Below are 17,588 nucleotides of genomic sequence, written 5' to 3' on the forward strand. Positions count from 1 at the left end.
AAAAAAAATAAATATAATAATAATAATTTAAATGACAGAAAAATAGAATTTTAAAAAGTTTATTTATAATGATTGTAACTGTTACGAGTTTAAAAACATGGGCGTGTGCAGAAAATTTTCCAGAGGAGGCAAAGCATGAAGACAAATAATTACATCAATAAATTTTCGGGGTTTTTTTCACGTGTAACCTATAGAAAACAGAAGACCCATGGTGACCCATGAAAGCAGAAGTGCCCGTGGTCGAGAGTGTAAAGTTACATATAACAATCACATTTATAATTATAATTTGTGGAATTTTTTACACGATTTCAGGGAGGAGGAAGTGCTCTGTTTACCCCCTTCTGAGTACTCCAAATATACAAAAGTATTTTTTTTAATTAATATAAAAACTAAAACAGTGTGGTTGAGATTACGGAATGATCTCAAATTTATACTATAACCACTTACAATTGAAATCTTGTGGACAATTATTGCATTTAGAAAGATGTTTTATTCAATAACATACTTTTTTTCTTTTTATACAATAAGAATTTTGGCCAAATAACTAGTTTGGTCCTCTTCAGTTGTACTATAAACAATTAAAGTACGTAAGAGTTACAATTTATAAATTACTCAAAGGGATATTTATGATAATTACTTACAATTAAACCCCTCTTTGGTTCGCAATAATTGTTATTAGTAACTATCACTCATTATTATTTTTTCTTTATAATAGATTAATAAATTAGAAAAAGATCTTTTATTTATTGTAATAAATTTTTGAAATTCGAAAATTTAATTATGAAATGATAAAATATTCTGATACCGAATAGAGATTATTATAAAAAGAATTTTTTTTTAAGTAAATAATACCTTATATTCCTCTAGCAATGAAGGTAGTAAGAAAAGTACATATACTTAGCCATTAGCAATAATATAAACAAAAAATTTATTAGATAAGAAAACTAAAAAAAATAAATAAATAAATAAAATACACGACTCGTTTGATGTGCTGTAAACGTGAGGAAACTATTTAATTAGTTCTTTCCGTGCACGATCTTAAATCATAGTAAATCATTAAACGGGAAGTGCCTCAACTCTAAATTTTACTTATCAGCACATAAATATTTAAATTAGAATATTGTTTTAAAAAGATATTTAAATGGCTTACCTTTTTCCCTCCTGTTTTATAATATTAATTCTTAGCTTTAATTTTAAACTATATATTAAAATTGACTTACCCGAACGATATAATATATTGTAACCTCTTGTACCAGCAGCAAATGGTGAACTTCCGCTAAGAGCAATGGCAGAATCGGAATCACTGTGATAGCCGGATATATCGCTGCTACTGTAATCATCGTCATCAGCAAATTCTCTCATCAATTCTAAAACATGATCGCAACCTTGAGAAAACCTCATTAATACTGGTGCAACAATGGCATTGCTGTTGACATCCTTCACTTCTTTTCTCAATTGAGTGAATTGAAACAGTACATCTTTATCAAAATCGATTCTCTTTTGTAAAATTCCAAGAAGAATCTCTAAAGAATGATTTGTTAATGTCGGTTCCACCACGTTTAACAGTGTTTTATTTTTAATCAGTCTTTCTTGTATCTCATCCTGTCTCAAGCTCAGTTGTCTTTGATGGCTCGCTTTGATGGGTGCTGGTCCATAGGATATGGATCTAGTAACAGGTTGTTTAGGTGTCAAACTCAGTTCGTCCAATTTTTGGACTGCGATTTTATAACGATGTATCACACGCTCAAATTCAAGTTTCAAAGCTTCGTGTAGATTCATTAATGTATCGTCTGAGGTTCCAACCAGTCCATGTTGTCCCATTCCTTTAATAGCTTTATCTAAAGCTCGCTTTCTTGTATACAGAATTTTCTTCATTTGCGGTTCAGAAAGTATAATTACCTACATAATAACATGAATATTATTTTAAATCACTTATTATGAAATTTTTATTACATCTAATACCTTTACTTCAGCTAAAGATACGGTATTAGTTCTGTTTATGAGGATCTATACTAAGAATAATTAAATTCAAATAGAACTTAACTAATTAAAATTTTAATATGCTATTACAATTCATCTAGCTTTAATTAATATTGATCTATAATTAAACTTATACATAAAATTTTAATATAAATTATAATTTAAAGCATACATCAATTTAAAATTTAGAAAATAATAAAAAGAAAGAAGATTAAATTACATCTGTATTAGATTTCTATAAAGTAATTTATAGTTAATTCTGTTATTTTTTTCAAGGGAAAAAAATATTTTTTTTTTCCTTTTATTTTTATTAAAGAAAGATGGTGTTTGTTTATTGGTAAACATTATTAAATACTTATACTGTAAATAAAAGTTTCTGGTCAATATTAAATCAACAACAGAAAATCCCACTAACGAAGAAAATCTTATCAACACACATTTTACCCTTCAATGATTCTTTATTGTTTTTTAATTAAGATAATTTCAGTGAAGAGATCAATTCTAGCAATTATTATTCCAATTTTACGTAATAATTTTCTACAATTGAATTAATTTTAAAAAAAAAAAGAAAAATTAATGAAATTATTTAAATAGATATCTTAATTTCTACAAAATTTACTCTATATTTTATTTGAAATTTAAATATTTAAAATGATTTTAAAATTAAATTATTTTTGTCATTAAAATTATATAAAATTTTTGTTTTACTATTGACATTTTTAATCAGAAATTAATGTAAAATGTGAATAAAAATTTGTATAAAAATATTATAAGTGTAAATGTCTTTACCACATTTTCAAATGGAAAATATTCATAAATTAATATTTGAAAAAAAAAAACATGTTTATTTTTGTGAAAAATCTTCTTTAAAAATAAAAAAATACCAGGAAAAACATTAACTTCAAAATAAATTTTTTTCTTTCGAAGTTTTTCTGTCGAAACTGTCATCATAAACACATTTACATAATAGTGAAAATTTACTATTATTAGTATTAATAGTAAAAAAAAAAAACTTCAACTATTTTATAAATGTGTTTATGATGGCATTTTCGATGGAAATTTTTCTTCTGGGGGGATAAAATTCAGCTTCTTTAAGTTGCTACTAGGAAAGATATACTTGAAGTTAGTATTTTTTGAATGTTTTAAGGCTATAATTTACAGATATGACATCTTTAATGAATACATTAACCACTAGGATCAGGTATTAGCTTATTGCCAGGAGGATCCGGGTTCGAATCTACAAAAATGTATCTTGTATCGTTTCTCCTTCTTATCCTTGTTTATCGACCCCATTGCGGATCAGCCTGTCCATAATGGGTGTAATTGTAATTATCATGTACACTATATTGTGTTGGTGCCACGCGTTAATTAATCAATCAATAATTATAAAAATAGCCCACTAATGAAGAGTTAAGTTTATACTATGAATACAAATTACATGTATTTAACATAAACATTAATACTGATAATTAAATCTAAAAGATAGCAAAGAGTAGGAGACAGATATGGAAAAGTCGAGATGTTGACAATGATAATTTCTATCATTTCCATCATTATTTACAGAGTATTTTAAACTAGGACATTATAATTACTGTTTAATTATGTAAGTAAAATTTAATGTAGTTAAGAGAGAGAGAGATAATTTATTCATTCTCTGAANTGTACTTCTGCTACCCGTACATGTTTAATGTTTGAACTTGTGCCTCAACCTCTCTAATTACCTTATAAAACTTGCAAAGAAGACTTATTGATTAATTTTTACTTATTTTATTCTGGTGATTTTGCGTGATGAAAAATTATCAAATTAACAGCGAAGATTCTAATCGTCTTTATCTGATTAAAGTGATTTAGTAGAATTGCCAAATTCTAGATTTTTCTTGAAAAATTTCACTAATGAAAAGATGATATCTCTCTACCATCGATGACAGATTTCATTACGAATTTCTTAATGTTAAATTAATTTCTATTAAAATGTATATACATATATATCATTTTTATATAAAATAAAGTTTATATATTTTTAAATTAATAATAAATTAATAAAAGTTTAGACATTATTTGTACGGATATGATTCAGTAACATGCAAGAGAATGTGATTTACTGTTCCACAAGAATACTGCATTTTTAACTTAAGAGGTATGACTTCATGAATACTAAATGTGATTTTTATACGTTTCGATTTACTTTTTCAGTAATAATTTTATTTTAAAAAGTTTCAAAGTAATATTTCGTCGTTTCAAAAATTTAATTTTTTCTTTTTTTTACGATTTTATATTACTCAAAACTAGTGTATAAATTGTTACGCTCTTATTTGAATTTCCACAGATAAGTTGCGAATTTCTATAAATTATACCCGAAAATAGCAACTAATTTTTAATTATTTATATATTTTGTCAAATTCTAAAGAGTTTTTATCATGTTATATTAAGATATAATGATATATTTTTTTTGATTTTTATACTTAAGAAGAAGAATGTATACAACATTCTACGTTCATGTGACATTATAAACGAAGATATTTTTCCCAATTTTTACCCACTTATATGAATTGGTGGATACATCTTAGATAAGAAACTGAATAGTTTCATTCAATTCTAAAAGAAATACTAAATATAGAATCAATTCTTGGATTTTCAATAGAATTCTTGAAGATGAAGTTAGTTTTCAAAGTTTAAAACATATTTAAGCTTATAAAATAGATTTGCAATCATTTCATTTGGAAGAATATTTATAAAAAAATGCTTCCTTATAGAAAAAAAATAATATAATTTATAAATATAATCATATTAATTTTTGATTTTACTAGAGAGATTTGAAAAAGTAAGTTTTAATTTACGATCTTCTTAATGTCGCTTCTACATTATTAATATTAACAAACTTATATAATATGATAATCAATATATCTTTTAACAAATATTCTATTAACAAAGTTATAATTACTGAGTAAAAATTATTAACTCATTATATCGTTGATCTCTTCATCCTTTAATCTGAATCTTGTATAGAACTCTAATGAAAATCAACTTTAATTATCAGAAAGTTCAACTTTCTATCGACTATTTGCCGATTAGATAAACAGATTAATTTACGTAGAAAGAATTTAAATAAATAACACCGTGTAAAGAGTTTACTAGAGATTATTTTAACCCGAATAAAATCAAATTTTTATTTTTTTTTTCTGAAAATATTTAATCTTTTACTAAAGTTTCGCTTGAAAGTATTGGCAAAGTAACCGAAAACAAACCCATATTTTTTTTATTCTTTTATATTTTATCATTATGAAAAAATTCTTCATGAAAAAAAACTTTCTTAAAATATCTTTCTACACAATTTTCTGGTCATTTCCCTGAGGTTTTGGTGGAAAAATATATATAGTTATCAACCTACGCACTTGGAACGAGGAACAAAAAAACTATCGAAGCTTTGCATATTCCATCAAATGTAAAACTTATTTTTCACGATATATTCAAGATTCGAAGTCTTTTGAATATTCTCGAGAAGTTTATTTATATTTCATTTTAAGTTTACGAAAGGCGTTAACTGAAAATTCGAAAATTCTTAAAAGGAACTTCGTGCTTGAGGATAACTAATATACAAGGATTTTTATGAAAAAAAAAAAGAAAAAAAATCCGCATTGATATACTGTAATTCACAAATAAAACTAATTCTTTGAAGAATAACTTGTTATTATTTGACTTTTTAAAATGCATTTTGATCACATTAAGGCAGTAAATTCGTATCATCGGATTAAAGACTTAAAGAACGTAATCTCTTTTATTCAATTTAGTAATAAACAATTACATTTTACTGATGGATTTATGATTAGAGAATTATTTTAAAAAATTACATTTATGTTTTATNAATGGGCCGAAACTTATGATTTTGTATAAGTAATCAATGGTGTAAGCTCGACTAGAATTACGAATAATTTCAATTGACTTCATTTACTAGACTTTTATTTCCTCGATAATTATTTAACAGATTCTAATTTTGCATTCATGTCTTCTAATTTAAAATTTATTGCTCCCATAAAAGAAGAATTATCTGTCTGTAGAATTCTTGGCATACCGAAGGCAGACACAACTAAAACAATTATTTCTGATAAATTGATTGTAATAGGAAGTAGGGTAATTTCATTTATTAAAAAAATATATATATACATATATATTTCTTAAAGTTTATACAGAGCCAACGTGTAATATTTTGTACAATTTTTTTTTTTTAATAATTTTTCCCCCCATAAAATATTCTTTAAATTATTTATTTTTACTTACATTTTTAAATAAATTTTAAAGATTTTAACTCATTATACTTTTGTTTTCGTATCATTATTATTGATAAACAAATAATAATTAAAATTCTGAAGATGTACGGTACGTGTACAGTTGATGTACTGTACATTTATGCATCGAAATTAGTCTGCCTTCCAGTTATTTGGTTAAATTTTTAAATATTTAAGTTAAAAATATACGTTAAAACTTTGATATAGCACCACTATTTGACTGCGAAATTGGCGCTAAATCGAAGTAACTGAAGGAATAAGAATTCAAAGGCTGAAGCATTCTCTATTTTAATTAATATTTAAAGGGAATGTCCGTTCGGAAGTATTCTTTAGCGCTCTATGAGGGTGGCACTATACAGAAGGGCGTTATATCGAGATTTGATCCGTATTTAAATTATGCATTTCTTATTATTTATTAAGAAATTCGTATTAAAAATACGTTATAAAGCTCTACTTTTTAAAATTTAAGAGAAATATAAAATATTTATACATTGAGTCACTATATCTTTAAAGTTAAATTATTAAAGAACACGGTATATAAATTCTTTATTGTTCCTTGTATTTAGGTTAAGTTATATAAGGAAGAGCATTACGTTTAACATACGTATGATGGTAGAATTAAAATTAATTTACTGTATGGAATAATGTTAAGTTAACATTAATTTCACCGTTTGACTATTTAAGTTCGGGTTCAAATCCTGATCACGTAATTTTCAGCTTAACTGATTGTTCTCAGCTACGATACTAATGAAACATATTCAAGCAAATTGTATTCAAGCAAGCATAAATAAGACTGTATCAGGGTGATAATCACCAAAGAGAGTATAATGATGTATCGAAGGAATGTTGTCTAAACTTCTCTTCCATAGTATAAACGTTGTAAGACATTAAATCAGATACTTTAACACATGCCATGATTTAAAATCGTTTCATTATGCGATATTTTCGGAATTTTTTCTCAAAATTTCTTACTAAAATAATTTCAGATTTATAATTCGAACTAGTTTTGAATTAATAACATAAATATGTTCTTTAGATTCATGGTAAGATTTGCGCTTGTTAGGGTTTTCCATATATTAAAAGCTAAACTGTAATGTATGGAAGGGCCTATCGACAAATAATAATGGGCCCTAAAAAGTAGCCAATTTTAGCTATATAAAACCTGCTCAACATAGATAAAGAGTTAAAACATTATTCTAACTCTAACAAAAACAATTCTAATTATGCAGAAGAGTATTAGAAGCACTTTAAAAAATTTAATAAAGAAGAATTCAATAAAATTATCTGTAAAAATCATTTTATAATAGTATATAATGGAGCAAGGCCCATCATAGTAGGACCTTAAACTATCCATTTATATGAAAATCTTGCTAAGCATAGATGAAAATAATGGAAACTGAATTCTTTATTTATGTAATAATATAAAATTATTTGAATTCTACAGAATTATCAAAAGATGGAGTTAGAAAAACTTGAAAAACATCTTAAATAAAACTAACTGCAATAATCCCTTATATCATTTTATAATGATATATAGATTTATCTTTTAGTCTGTATGATCATGATACTGATACTAGCCATAAGTATCTATCTCTGATTTACAGCTATCAAATGATATCGTATATATGTCAATAAACAATACATAAAGCACACACATATATATGATACGTGATAGTATTGACAGTTTAGATGAATGTTGAAAGTTTTTCTTGAGATCAACAAAGAGATGATTGATATAAAAATGAAAACAAATCAATTTATTCAAATTAAAATAGGTTATGTAATATATTTTTTTTCCAGCTAGGACTTTCAAGAGTTAAAAATTATTTATAAGAAAGATTAAATATTCAAGAAGGAATAACTTTATTTAAATATTTGAGTAAATCGATCGTTTTGTAATGTATGGAACTATCCATTATATATAACACCTTTTGTTCCCTTATAGAAAATTCTCTTATAAAAAAAAATTATAGAAAAACTATTGAAAGAACAATCTTAATAGTTTTTCTATTTAAAAATATTATAATTTATAACCTAATTATAATATTTTTATAATTATATAAACTGATCAATTATGAATTATTTACTAAAATNTGACTCTTACCCGAGCTTCTCGAGTAAGAGCAGGCCAATATATAAACTTCATAAGGACAATTTCGTTTCGATTGTGTCAATGATAATCCAAAAATTCCACGAAACTATTTCTATAAAATTGTTTTACCTTTTTTCTATTATTTGTATGAGCTGTAAAAGATCAAAGTGTTTTATCTCTCTCTATAGGAACATTACGTTTTCCAGATGACCATTTTCGACATGTATATTGAATGAGAAAAATGAACAATTCTTATTTAGAAAAATCATCTTAACTCTGGCTTATTCCCAAATCAGAAGTAGAGCAGATATATTTTTGTAGACAAGCAAATTTCTCTACCAAAAATCACCAATAAACAATCATTTTAATGTTTTTTTTTTAAATAAAATTTTATTATTTTAAATATCTAATTTTTTTAAACTTAAATAAATAAAACTTGGGTATTTATTTTATCAATTCTTCATGGAATAATTGTAATAACCTGTGTAAACTGGACTCGAATACTTTTCCCGTTTAGACAGGTTCCGTTTTGAACAGGTTTTACTGTATATTTGGCTATAAAGTAACTATGCTCCTCGAATTTCATATCATTCCCCTGTTTTTTAAGTAGCTAGTTATTACAAAATCAGGATATAGATAAGAAGGAAATTTCGATCTTGTAAAACTTTATTTTGTATGACGACTTTTTTTTTTCATAAAGCTGCTTGTTAAACTGAAACATGTGTAAAAGACAGCATCTCAAAGACTATTGGGGAATATCCAGTATGTTCATCAACCTGAAAGTTTGTCAAATGTTATGGGTCAGTGACTCTTACATGAGAATTACTTTCTTACTACAAGTTTTATAAGAGCTAAAGAATGGAGAAGAAAAGCAATTTCGTTACTTTATCTGATTTGAAGGTAAATACAGTATAACAAAAACAGATTAATTAATACAGAATGTTAACTATCCTCTAATAAATCTATTAAATTCCTTCTTACATTTAGAAGCAAATATTTCTAAATTTAATTGTTTTTTTTTAATGTTTAAAAAATGATTTAAGTAACACACTTTAACTTTTGTCATATATAAAACGAGTAAAAATCTACAGATATTTTTGTTCTATATGCCATTTTAGTAAGGGATTACTTAGTTTCAATCATAGGAAATTATGTCGATGACATTAAGTTCTTTGTTAAAACATTTTTGACAGTAGTTACATTAATGTTTATTTTTGTCATATGCTATAAACTGCATTGATTGTATCGGACGTTTTTGCTATTGTAGCAGATCAATGTACTGATGCAAGGAAAGATTGATTGTTAGAAAAGTATTGTCATATATTATAAAAAAAGAATGATTCATTCTTATAAAATTGAGGAACACCTGAAAGAGGAACAGCTTAAACAATGTTTTATTTTATTTTATTTTTTTTACTCTACACTTCTTTATTTTGAGTTTTATATCTGTTAAATATTAACTTTAAATAATAATAATAAACAATGAAATTGTGAATATGGCATTCGTCAAATGTATATAAAAATTCTATAATAAATTGTGGAATTAAAGTTTGGATCTTTTTATTCTTTAAAATGTCAACTTTAATTTCAGTTTTGCAATTTGTTATTCAATTTTTATACATTTTTCTTTGAAAATAACGTTTAAAAAAATGTTAAAAAATTCAAATAAACTTATTAAAACGTATATAAAATGTACAAAAACAATATTTTATATTCAGTTTAATTATATTTACAAAATTTAACTAAACACATTTACTTTATCAACATACTAATTAATTAATTTTTATTTAATGAAACTATANATATTTAAACATTATAAGCTTAGCTGGAAGATTTTACTGTACATAAACTTAAAATAAATACTACAGCTGCGGGTTTGAGTCTATACCCTATCCGTATAACTTATTTATGTTATAGATTATACATTTTTTACTAAAAAATGGCATTCAATAACATTAAGAAGAACTTACCTTTAATAATTTCTTACACGATGCTACAAATGGATGACTATGATCCAATTTTTCTCGAAGACATTTCGCTGATTCATCTTGCTGTGCAAACAATCGCACCATCTGCATCACAACACCATCCGGTCTCAATAGTTTAATAGAAAAGTTAAGTCCATCAGAAAGGAAAACTTTAGCATACAATGCTTCCAGTATAGGAAGGCTGTGAGGGATGGCCTCCACGAAGACATCAATTGGTAACTCGCCAAGAATGGCTTTAAAAGTTGCATAATTCAACCTATTGATGAAATTGGCAGCCTCCCGATACTGTACATTTTCGTACAAGAGAAGTACACGTCGTATAGCCACACCTGGGCTAACATCTGCAATGGTCATGCTGCTGACTCGACTATCACAATCATCAGAAAATCCCTTCACCCAGTTTGATGTTTGCCAAGTAAGTTTCTGCACATTTCTACGATGAGAACGTTCTGGACGTATACGTGATCCACGTTCAATAACCGAACACCCACCTCGCCTGTATGTCCACGCTGTATGCATTGCTGCTCTATCCATGAGTGGAGGTGGCACGTGGAGCATGGCAAAAAGTTCCTAAAGCGCGGTATCCTTCTGTCTTGGCTGCATAGATTCCAGCCCAGATATAGAGGGATAAATTTATTTTTAAATTATTTTATAAACATTGCAGTTCATTATATATTTTATATAAAGGAAAATAAATGAAAAGTCAAATTATAAAACTTGATTCGAAATAATTAAGTTGAAAAATAGATGAAATTTATATGTAAGTGTGATTTTAAGATGTTGGACCAATTGTTAAGCATTTTATTTACATGTTCTATTACAAACAGAAATAAGAATATTGCACTCACGAGATTTCTGATTGAGGGCAAGTTACTTTTCCAATGGTAATGTTATGAGGTCGTGTCGATCTATTAGTCTCATGTCACTCTGGCAATCTTTCCTTGAAACTTATTTTTAGTTTCGTCTAACACAAAACTTAGATAAATAATTAATATTTTAATTAATCTAACTATCAAATTTACCATACGAATCGATTTAAATTTAAAATTACCTTTATATACAGAGATTGAAAAAGTAGGTATACAATTTTTATTGTGAAAAAAAACATTAATTCTTATTCGTAAAGGAATACAAAATAAGGAATACAAGGAACAATAAGGAATAATAAAGAATACAAGGAATAATAAGGAATACAAGGAATAATAAGGAATACAAGGAATAATTAGGAATACAAAATAATAATAATGAACTCTGCATCAAACATCTGAATTTCTTAGTTTTACAACTGTATACCTACTTTTACATTCCTGTATATAAACAGTAAGATAAATGATTTTTCTAGGTTATAAATATATTATAAAACATTAAAATTTTATGCTTTAAATTGTATTTTTGTTTTTACAAATTTTCGATAAAATATGCGGTTTTAAAATAGAATTCATTACTCACAAATTTAGAATTGTCATTGATGGTAATTTATAAACTGGTGGGTTTCGGTGGTCATTAAACACCTTCATGTGTTCTGACACCATTGATTAATCTGGTTTCTGCGCTATTTACAACGTTAGAAGCGGATTTAGTTGGCGAACGGATTTATTTAGTTTGGTAATGAAAAATCTGAGAGCGATTTGAAATATTCTAATAAAATTTATCGAGTTTTTTTTTTCAACACCCAGACACACAGAAGCTTCCTTTAAGTCACCGTATTCGATTTTTAATAAAATTAGTTTAACATCTATAACTAATGTATAGCATTCTTTTAATGATTAAAATTATTTAAAGTAAAAACAAATAATATAATTAAAAATAGAAGATACTTCTTTTTAATTAAAATTAAAGTAATGCGGATCTTTTTAAAATGTTTCCTTTTTTTTCTGATGAATTAAATTTTAATTTCCGGAAAAAACACTTTGCGTAAACAGTAATTAAGGTTATTATTTCTATAAATGGAAACGTTTTCTCGATTTTTTTTTCAATATTAAAATTCGATGATTCTTAATTGAAATAAATGACGAATTCATTATTTAATAATATTTATTTTTATAAAAATGAAAATTATTTGATATTTTTTTAAACTGTAAATTCATTTATCTATCTTTATTATTTAAATATTTATGTAAAATAATATACTAGACTTATTATAAATTATATGTTTATTTTATTATAATGTAACTGTTATGTTTCCTTTACATATATTTTAAAGTATTATAATTTAATAAATTATAAGAACAATGCTTAAAATTAATATAGATATATTATTATTATTTAAAAACATATTTAAACATTATAAGCTTAGCTGGAAGATTTTACTGTACATAAACTTAAAATAAATACTACAGCTGCGGGTTTGAGTCTATACCCTATCCGTATAACTTATTTATGTTATAGATTATACATTTTTTACTAAAAAATGGCATTCAATAACATTAAGAAGAACTTACCTTTAATAATTTCTTACACGATGCTACAAATGGATGACTATGATCCAATTTTTCTCGAAGACATTTCGCTGATTCATCTTGCTGTGCAAACAATCGCACCATCTGCATCACAACACCATCCGGTCTCAATAGTTNCCTCGAGATTTTTATCTATAAAAATGGCATGCTCTTTATATCTTCAGCTTTTTATAAGTATTTACTAGAAGATATCAATAGACAAGATATGGGCAAATACACAAAAGAAAGAATAAAACAAAACTGTGATACAAGTGAATTGAGCTTTACAGGTTGCAGTTGGTGAAGCGATTTTTATAGTAGTATGCACCCATCCTCGTCGATCGTGAAGAATTTACATTGGCAAAAAAAAGGGCATTGCATACTCTACCAAGGAATGTTTCTTCGTGTTTCTTTGTCTTTCCCTGTTTCTACGTTTTCCATTGCTGTGTCTTTACTGTTTCCACTCTCGATGAAATTGGAAAAATAAACACAGCCAAGTAAACAGCTCTTTACAAAAGAAATCTACTACTGCCTTAGGGAAACTAAACTTAATCTGAAGACGAGAAGATGTAAATAATGTTTACGAAAAGTCAAGTTTTCTTAATAAACTATCCACGGAAAACCTTTTCAAAATGATTATTAATTAACGTATTAATAATTTTAAAAAAAATAATAATAACTATATTTAATTTTAGATATTCTTGTTTAAGAATAATTTTTAAAAATTCCTTTAAAAATTAAAAATAAATAAATAAATAAATACTACATCGAAACTTCGATTTATCGCTACCAAATCGTCTGAAACTATCACTAAATCGAAGTTTGACTCTATGCTGAAATGCAGTAAAACTTGTGTAAAACGGAATCGCACACGGAACTGAATATATTTTATCCGGTTTAACAAGTTTCCGTCTTAGACAGGTTTTTTTTCAAACGTGAAAAAAAAATCACTCGGTTTAGAAGAATGTTTTTTTCTCTCTTTAGACAAGTTTTTTTTGCTTTATTCATATTCCGTTTTAGACAGGTTTCACTATATTAATAAGATTTATACCGTACATTTATATGTAATGAGATCGTTTCACAGGTTTTATTTTGGAATTCTTTAAGTCACGTAATTTAGTGATTAAAATGTCGTTTTATGCGGGTTGCGCTATTTCGAATGGCGTTATATTGAGGTTTAATTGTAATAAGTTTTAAAAAACAAAAATACGAACGTTGTTTGTTTTTTTTATTCATTTATTTTTTCTCCTCGAATTAAAGTATGATAATTTTTTAAAATAAAATATTTTAATGAATTCTATTTAACGAAAATCCATAATTATTTTTAGTAACATACTTCATTAAAAGTTTGATTTTTGTTTTATAATAAAAATGATGAAAAGGAAATTTTGAATTTTAAAATAAGCTCATTTACATTTTCGAATGAAGTGGATGAACTTTTAAATAAATATAAAAGTGTTTGTTGGGTGCATGAAAAATTTAAGAAGAGAAAGAAAAATCTTTCTTTCATCTGAAATATATTTTTGTTTCTTTGGTTAAAAATAAAATATAATAAAAAATAATAATAATAAAAACTCGTTTTAACGAATACTTGTACAACAGTTTATGATACAATAATAATTATAAATTTAATTAATTTATTAATTACAGTAAAACCTGTCTAAAACGGAAAATTAAAAAATATTCGGTTTTATAGAGGTTTTACTGTATTTTAATAATTAATTTAATGTAAAAGACGAGTATTATTATTATTATTATTAATTTAATTAATTAATTATAAAGGTTATTTTCTATAGAAAAATAAATAATATATATTAAAAGTTAAACAAATTATATACAGTAAAACCTGTGTAAACCGGAATCTCATCCTATCGAATATTATTTTTTTTCCCCGTTTGGCATGTCTCCGCTTTATACAGGTTGTTTTTTTAATATAGAAAATCGCTCCTTTCCGAAGATTTTTTCCGCTTAGCCAGGTTTTTTTTAAACGGGTTCAGGTCTTCGGAACTCAGAGATTTTTCTGTGTTTAAAGAAAAACCTGTTCAAAACGGACACCTGCCAAAACCGGAAAGAATATTCGCTATCGTGCTAGTCCGCTTTACACAGGTTTTATTGTACGTATATATAATCCACTCTTAGATTTAAGTAAAAAGTTTTATATTAAATGTTTTCCTTCGAAAAAATTTAATATAAAAGAAAAATAATTAATTGTTTTTAAGTATAATTATTACAATAAATTACAGTAAACAATTTTTTAATGTTATTTGCCTTAAAACAGATTTAATCTGTTAAACTTACGTAACTTGTGTACGTTTATTTATTATTTTAATCACATTTTCAACGTTTACTTTTAAGTTTAAAATATTTTCTTAATTAAAATATTTCTTGACAGATTTTATTAAAAATTCTGAAGGATATATTTAGCCGAAAATATCTAACTAAAGGTATTCGTTTAATTCATTTTTCTGGCTTTCAAATAATTTTTATAGGCCTAAATTAACTGTTAAGTAACACAATAGATCTATGTCATTGTTACACGTTGATAATAAGAATACAAAAATATCATTCTCTCTTCACTAAATTTATCATAATGTCTATTGTTTGCAGATAATGCTAAGTTTTCGTAAATTATCTAATTTTATTTTTTACTGTTTTTGGATATTTTACGCTATTATACAGTAAAACCTGCGTAAGCCGGACTCTCACGTTACCGAATATATTCTCCTCTCTTGACAGGTTTTTAAAACTTAGAAAATCGTTCCGTTTAGACAGGTTTCCGTCTCATTCAGGTTCCGTTTCGGACAGGTTTTACTGTATAAAAACTTTATATTTTCACCGAAATCATTGAAAAATGAGAAAAAAATAAGCAAGTATAGGCTGAAATTTTTAACATTACAGGACTTATATCTGTTATCTTTGATGGTTTTATAATCATTTAAATAATTTTGCTAAAGTAAAATTTTATAGGTACTAAAACCGATTTTAAGATCCTGTATTGTAAAGTATATAGATTTGAGCAATAAATTTTTTTTTTGCCCTTCCATAAATTACCATGTAGAAAATCAAAGAAGTAATTATTGATTCCTATAAAGTTTACTAGTTTTCCAAGTGGAAAGGTTGAAGCTCCATAACCATTTACTATGAAGATTTCCACTTAAGAAACCAAGACAATCCGGTACATTAGCATGTATTTTTTTTTTTCCGGTTTGAAAACAACCGAGTATTGTTATACTTCATCCAATGTTTTAAATACTTTACAATATCAAAACAACTCTAGGGAATTCTTTAAAGCGGAGCCATTTCCTTAATCATTCACTAAACTTTCTTATCTTTTTAGAAACGTAAAGACCGAATCTAATTAATGCCCACTAAATGTTAATAAAAAAAATTATATATATATATATACTTTAAAACAGATTATTTATAATGATAAACCGTGTAACCCAGGGGACAAATCGAAAAGTTGTTTAGTGAAGTATTAGTTTATATAAAGGAAACTCCCAAGAGACGGTTCCTAATAATTAACGTTAATTATCATGACAAAGGGATGCCGATAAGGAAGGTTATTTTTATATTGTAACTAAATAAAAAAACTGGTGCCTATGGGGCTTCGGGAAAGCACACGTGCTTATGCCACGCCTTGTGTCCACGACCGACAAAAGACATAGGAAGTGTTAAGAATTACAGGAGAATCAAAAAGACTTGTTTAATGACGCATCAACAGAGAAAACAAAATGAAAAATTAATGATTAAATGTAAATGTAATAAAGTAAATAATGTAATAGTCTCCCCTATACACTTTCAAGGCTTTTGCAAGGGGGGAGGTGAAGAGGGAGAGAGGAAAAGTTGCGTATATTTTACCAATTTCTTAAAAGTTTTCCTTTGCTTCAAGACTTCAATTTATCAGACTTTTTTTTATATAAAACTAGTTTTATATAAAGATTTTATAAATGCCTTAAATGTGATATCAATATATTTAAGTTTAAGGATGAAAATTTTTCAAAAATCTATTTAAAATACTTAAAAATATATCAAGTAAATTGTAAAATATATATATATGAAATAAGTCTAATTTTATTGCTTTCATACTTATATAAATCTTACAAAATCATACTTGGTTTACCAAAAAAGTAAAATTTTACATATTTTTCTATTGTTTCTTAGTCAAATTTTTCATAATATAAGGAAACTTTTATCATAAATATAACTAAAAAAAACTATATCTAACGTAAATTATGAGTCAGAAGGAAGTAAATAACATTATAAGAAAAAAGTAAATATATTAAGAATTTCTCTAAAGAAAAATACTTAAAATGTAATAATTTAAGTAAATCAAATGCAAGATAATTGCAGGTTATTTAATTATAAATATAGAAAAAGTTTAGATTCCATAAGACAAGTTTTTCATTTAATTTATCATGTTTTTGGGTGGGGCTTCTCGATGTTCACTATAAACTACGAAGACACGAAAGATCCCATCCTCCTAAACACATCGTTAAAAATCCCAGGGAAAAAAAAAACAATTAAAAAAATCCTTTTAAAAAAAATTCATTTATTTTACTTAATTTTAGTAAGAAAAATGAAAATTATAATGGCCGAAACTTATGATTTTGTATAAGTAATCAATGGTGTAAGCTCGACTAGAATTACGAATAATTTCAATTGACTTCATTTACTAGACTTTTATTTCCTCGATAATTATTTAACAGATTCTAATTTTGCATTCATGTCTTCTAATTTAAAATTTATTGCTCCCATAAAAGAAGAATTATCTGTCTGTAGAATTCTTGGCATACCGAAGGCAGAC

The 17,588-nt window shown here is 25.9% G+C and overlaps 1 protein-coding gene across 1 annotated transcript; it reads right to left on the reverse strand.

Moving 5' to 3' along the window:
* Positions 1-1,053: 1,053 nt before the first annotated feature.
* On the reverse strand, positions 1,054-10,963 carry LOC111617735. The gene is made up of 2 exons (XM_023359029.1): positions 10,326-10,963; positions 1,054-1,899 (listed from the first exon to the last, which is right to left on the reverse strand). Exons 1-2 carry the CDS (start codon positions 10,899-10,901, stop codon positions 1,147-1,149), a joined length of 1,329 nt encoding a protein of 442 aa, XP_023214797.1. The 5' UTR covers positions 10,902-10,963; the 3' UTR covers positions 1,054-1,146.
* Between the last annotated feature and the right edge of the window lie 6,625 nt (positions 10,964-17,588).

Source organism: Centruroides sculpturatus, unplaced genomic scaffold (assembly GCF_000671375.1).
Source record: "Centruroides sculpturatus isolate CEXI.00-Female unplaced genomic scaffold, Cexi_2.0 scaffold207, whole genome shotgun sequence".
In the NCBI taxonomy this organism is placed as follows: Eukaryota; Metazoa; Arthropoda; class Arachnida; order Scorpiones; family Buthidae; genus Centruroides; species Centruroides sculpturatus.

What these genes read in the sequence shown, in the direction of transcription:
- LOC111617735 (XM_023359029.1), bottom strand. Translation starts at nt 10,901, where the DNA reads ATGCTCCACGTGCCACCTCCACTCATGGATAGAGCAGCAATGCATACA. An exon ending in CGTGTAAGAAATTATTAAAG is followed by an intron (nt 1,900 to 10,325) that starts GTAAGTTCTTCT and finishes GTTATTATGTAG; the next exon opens with GTAATTATACTTTCTGAACC.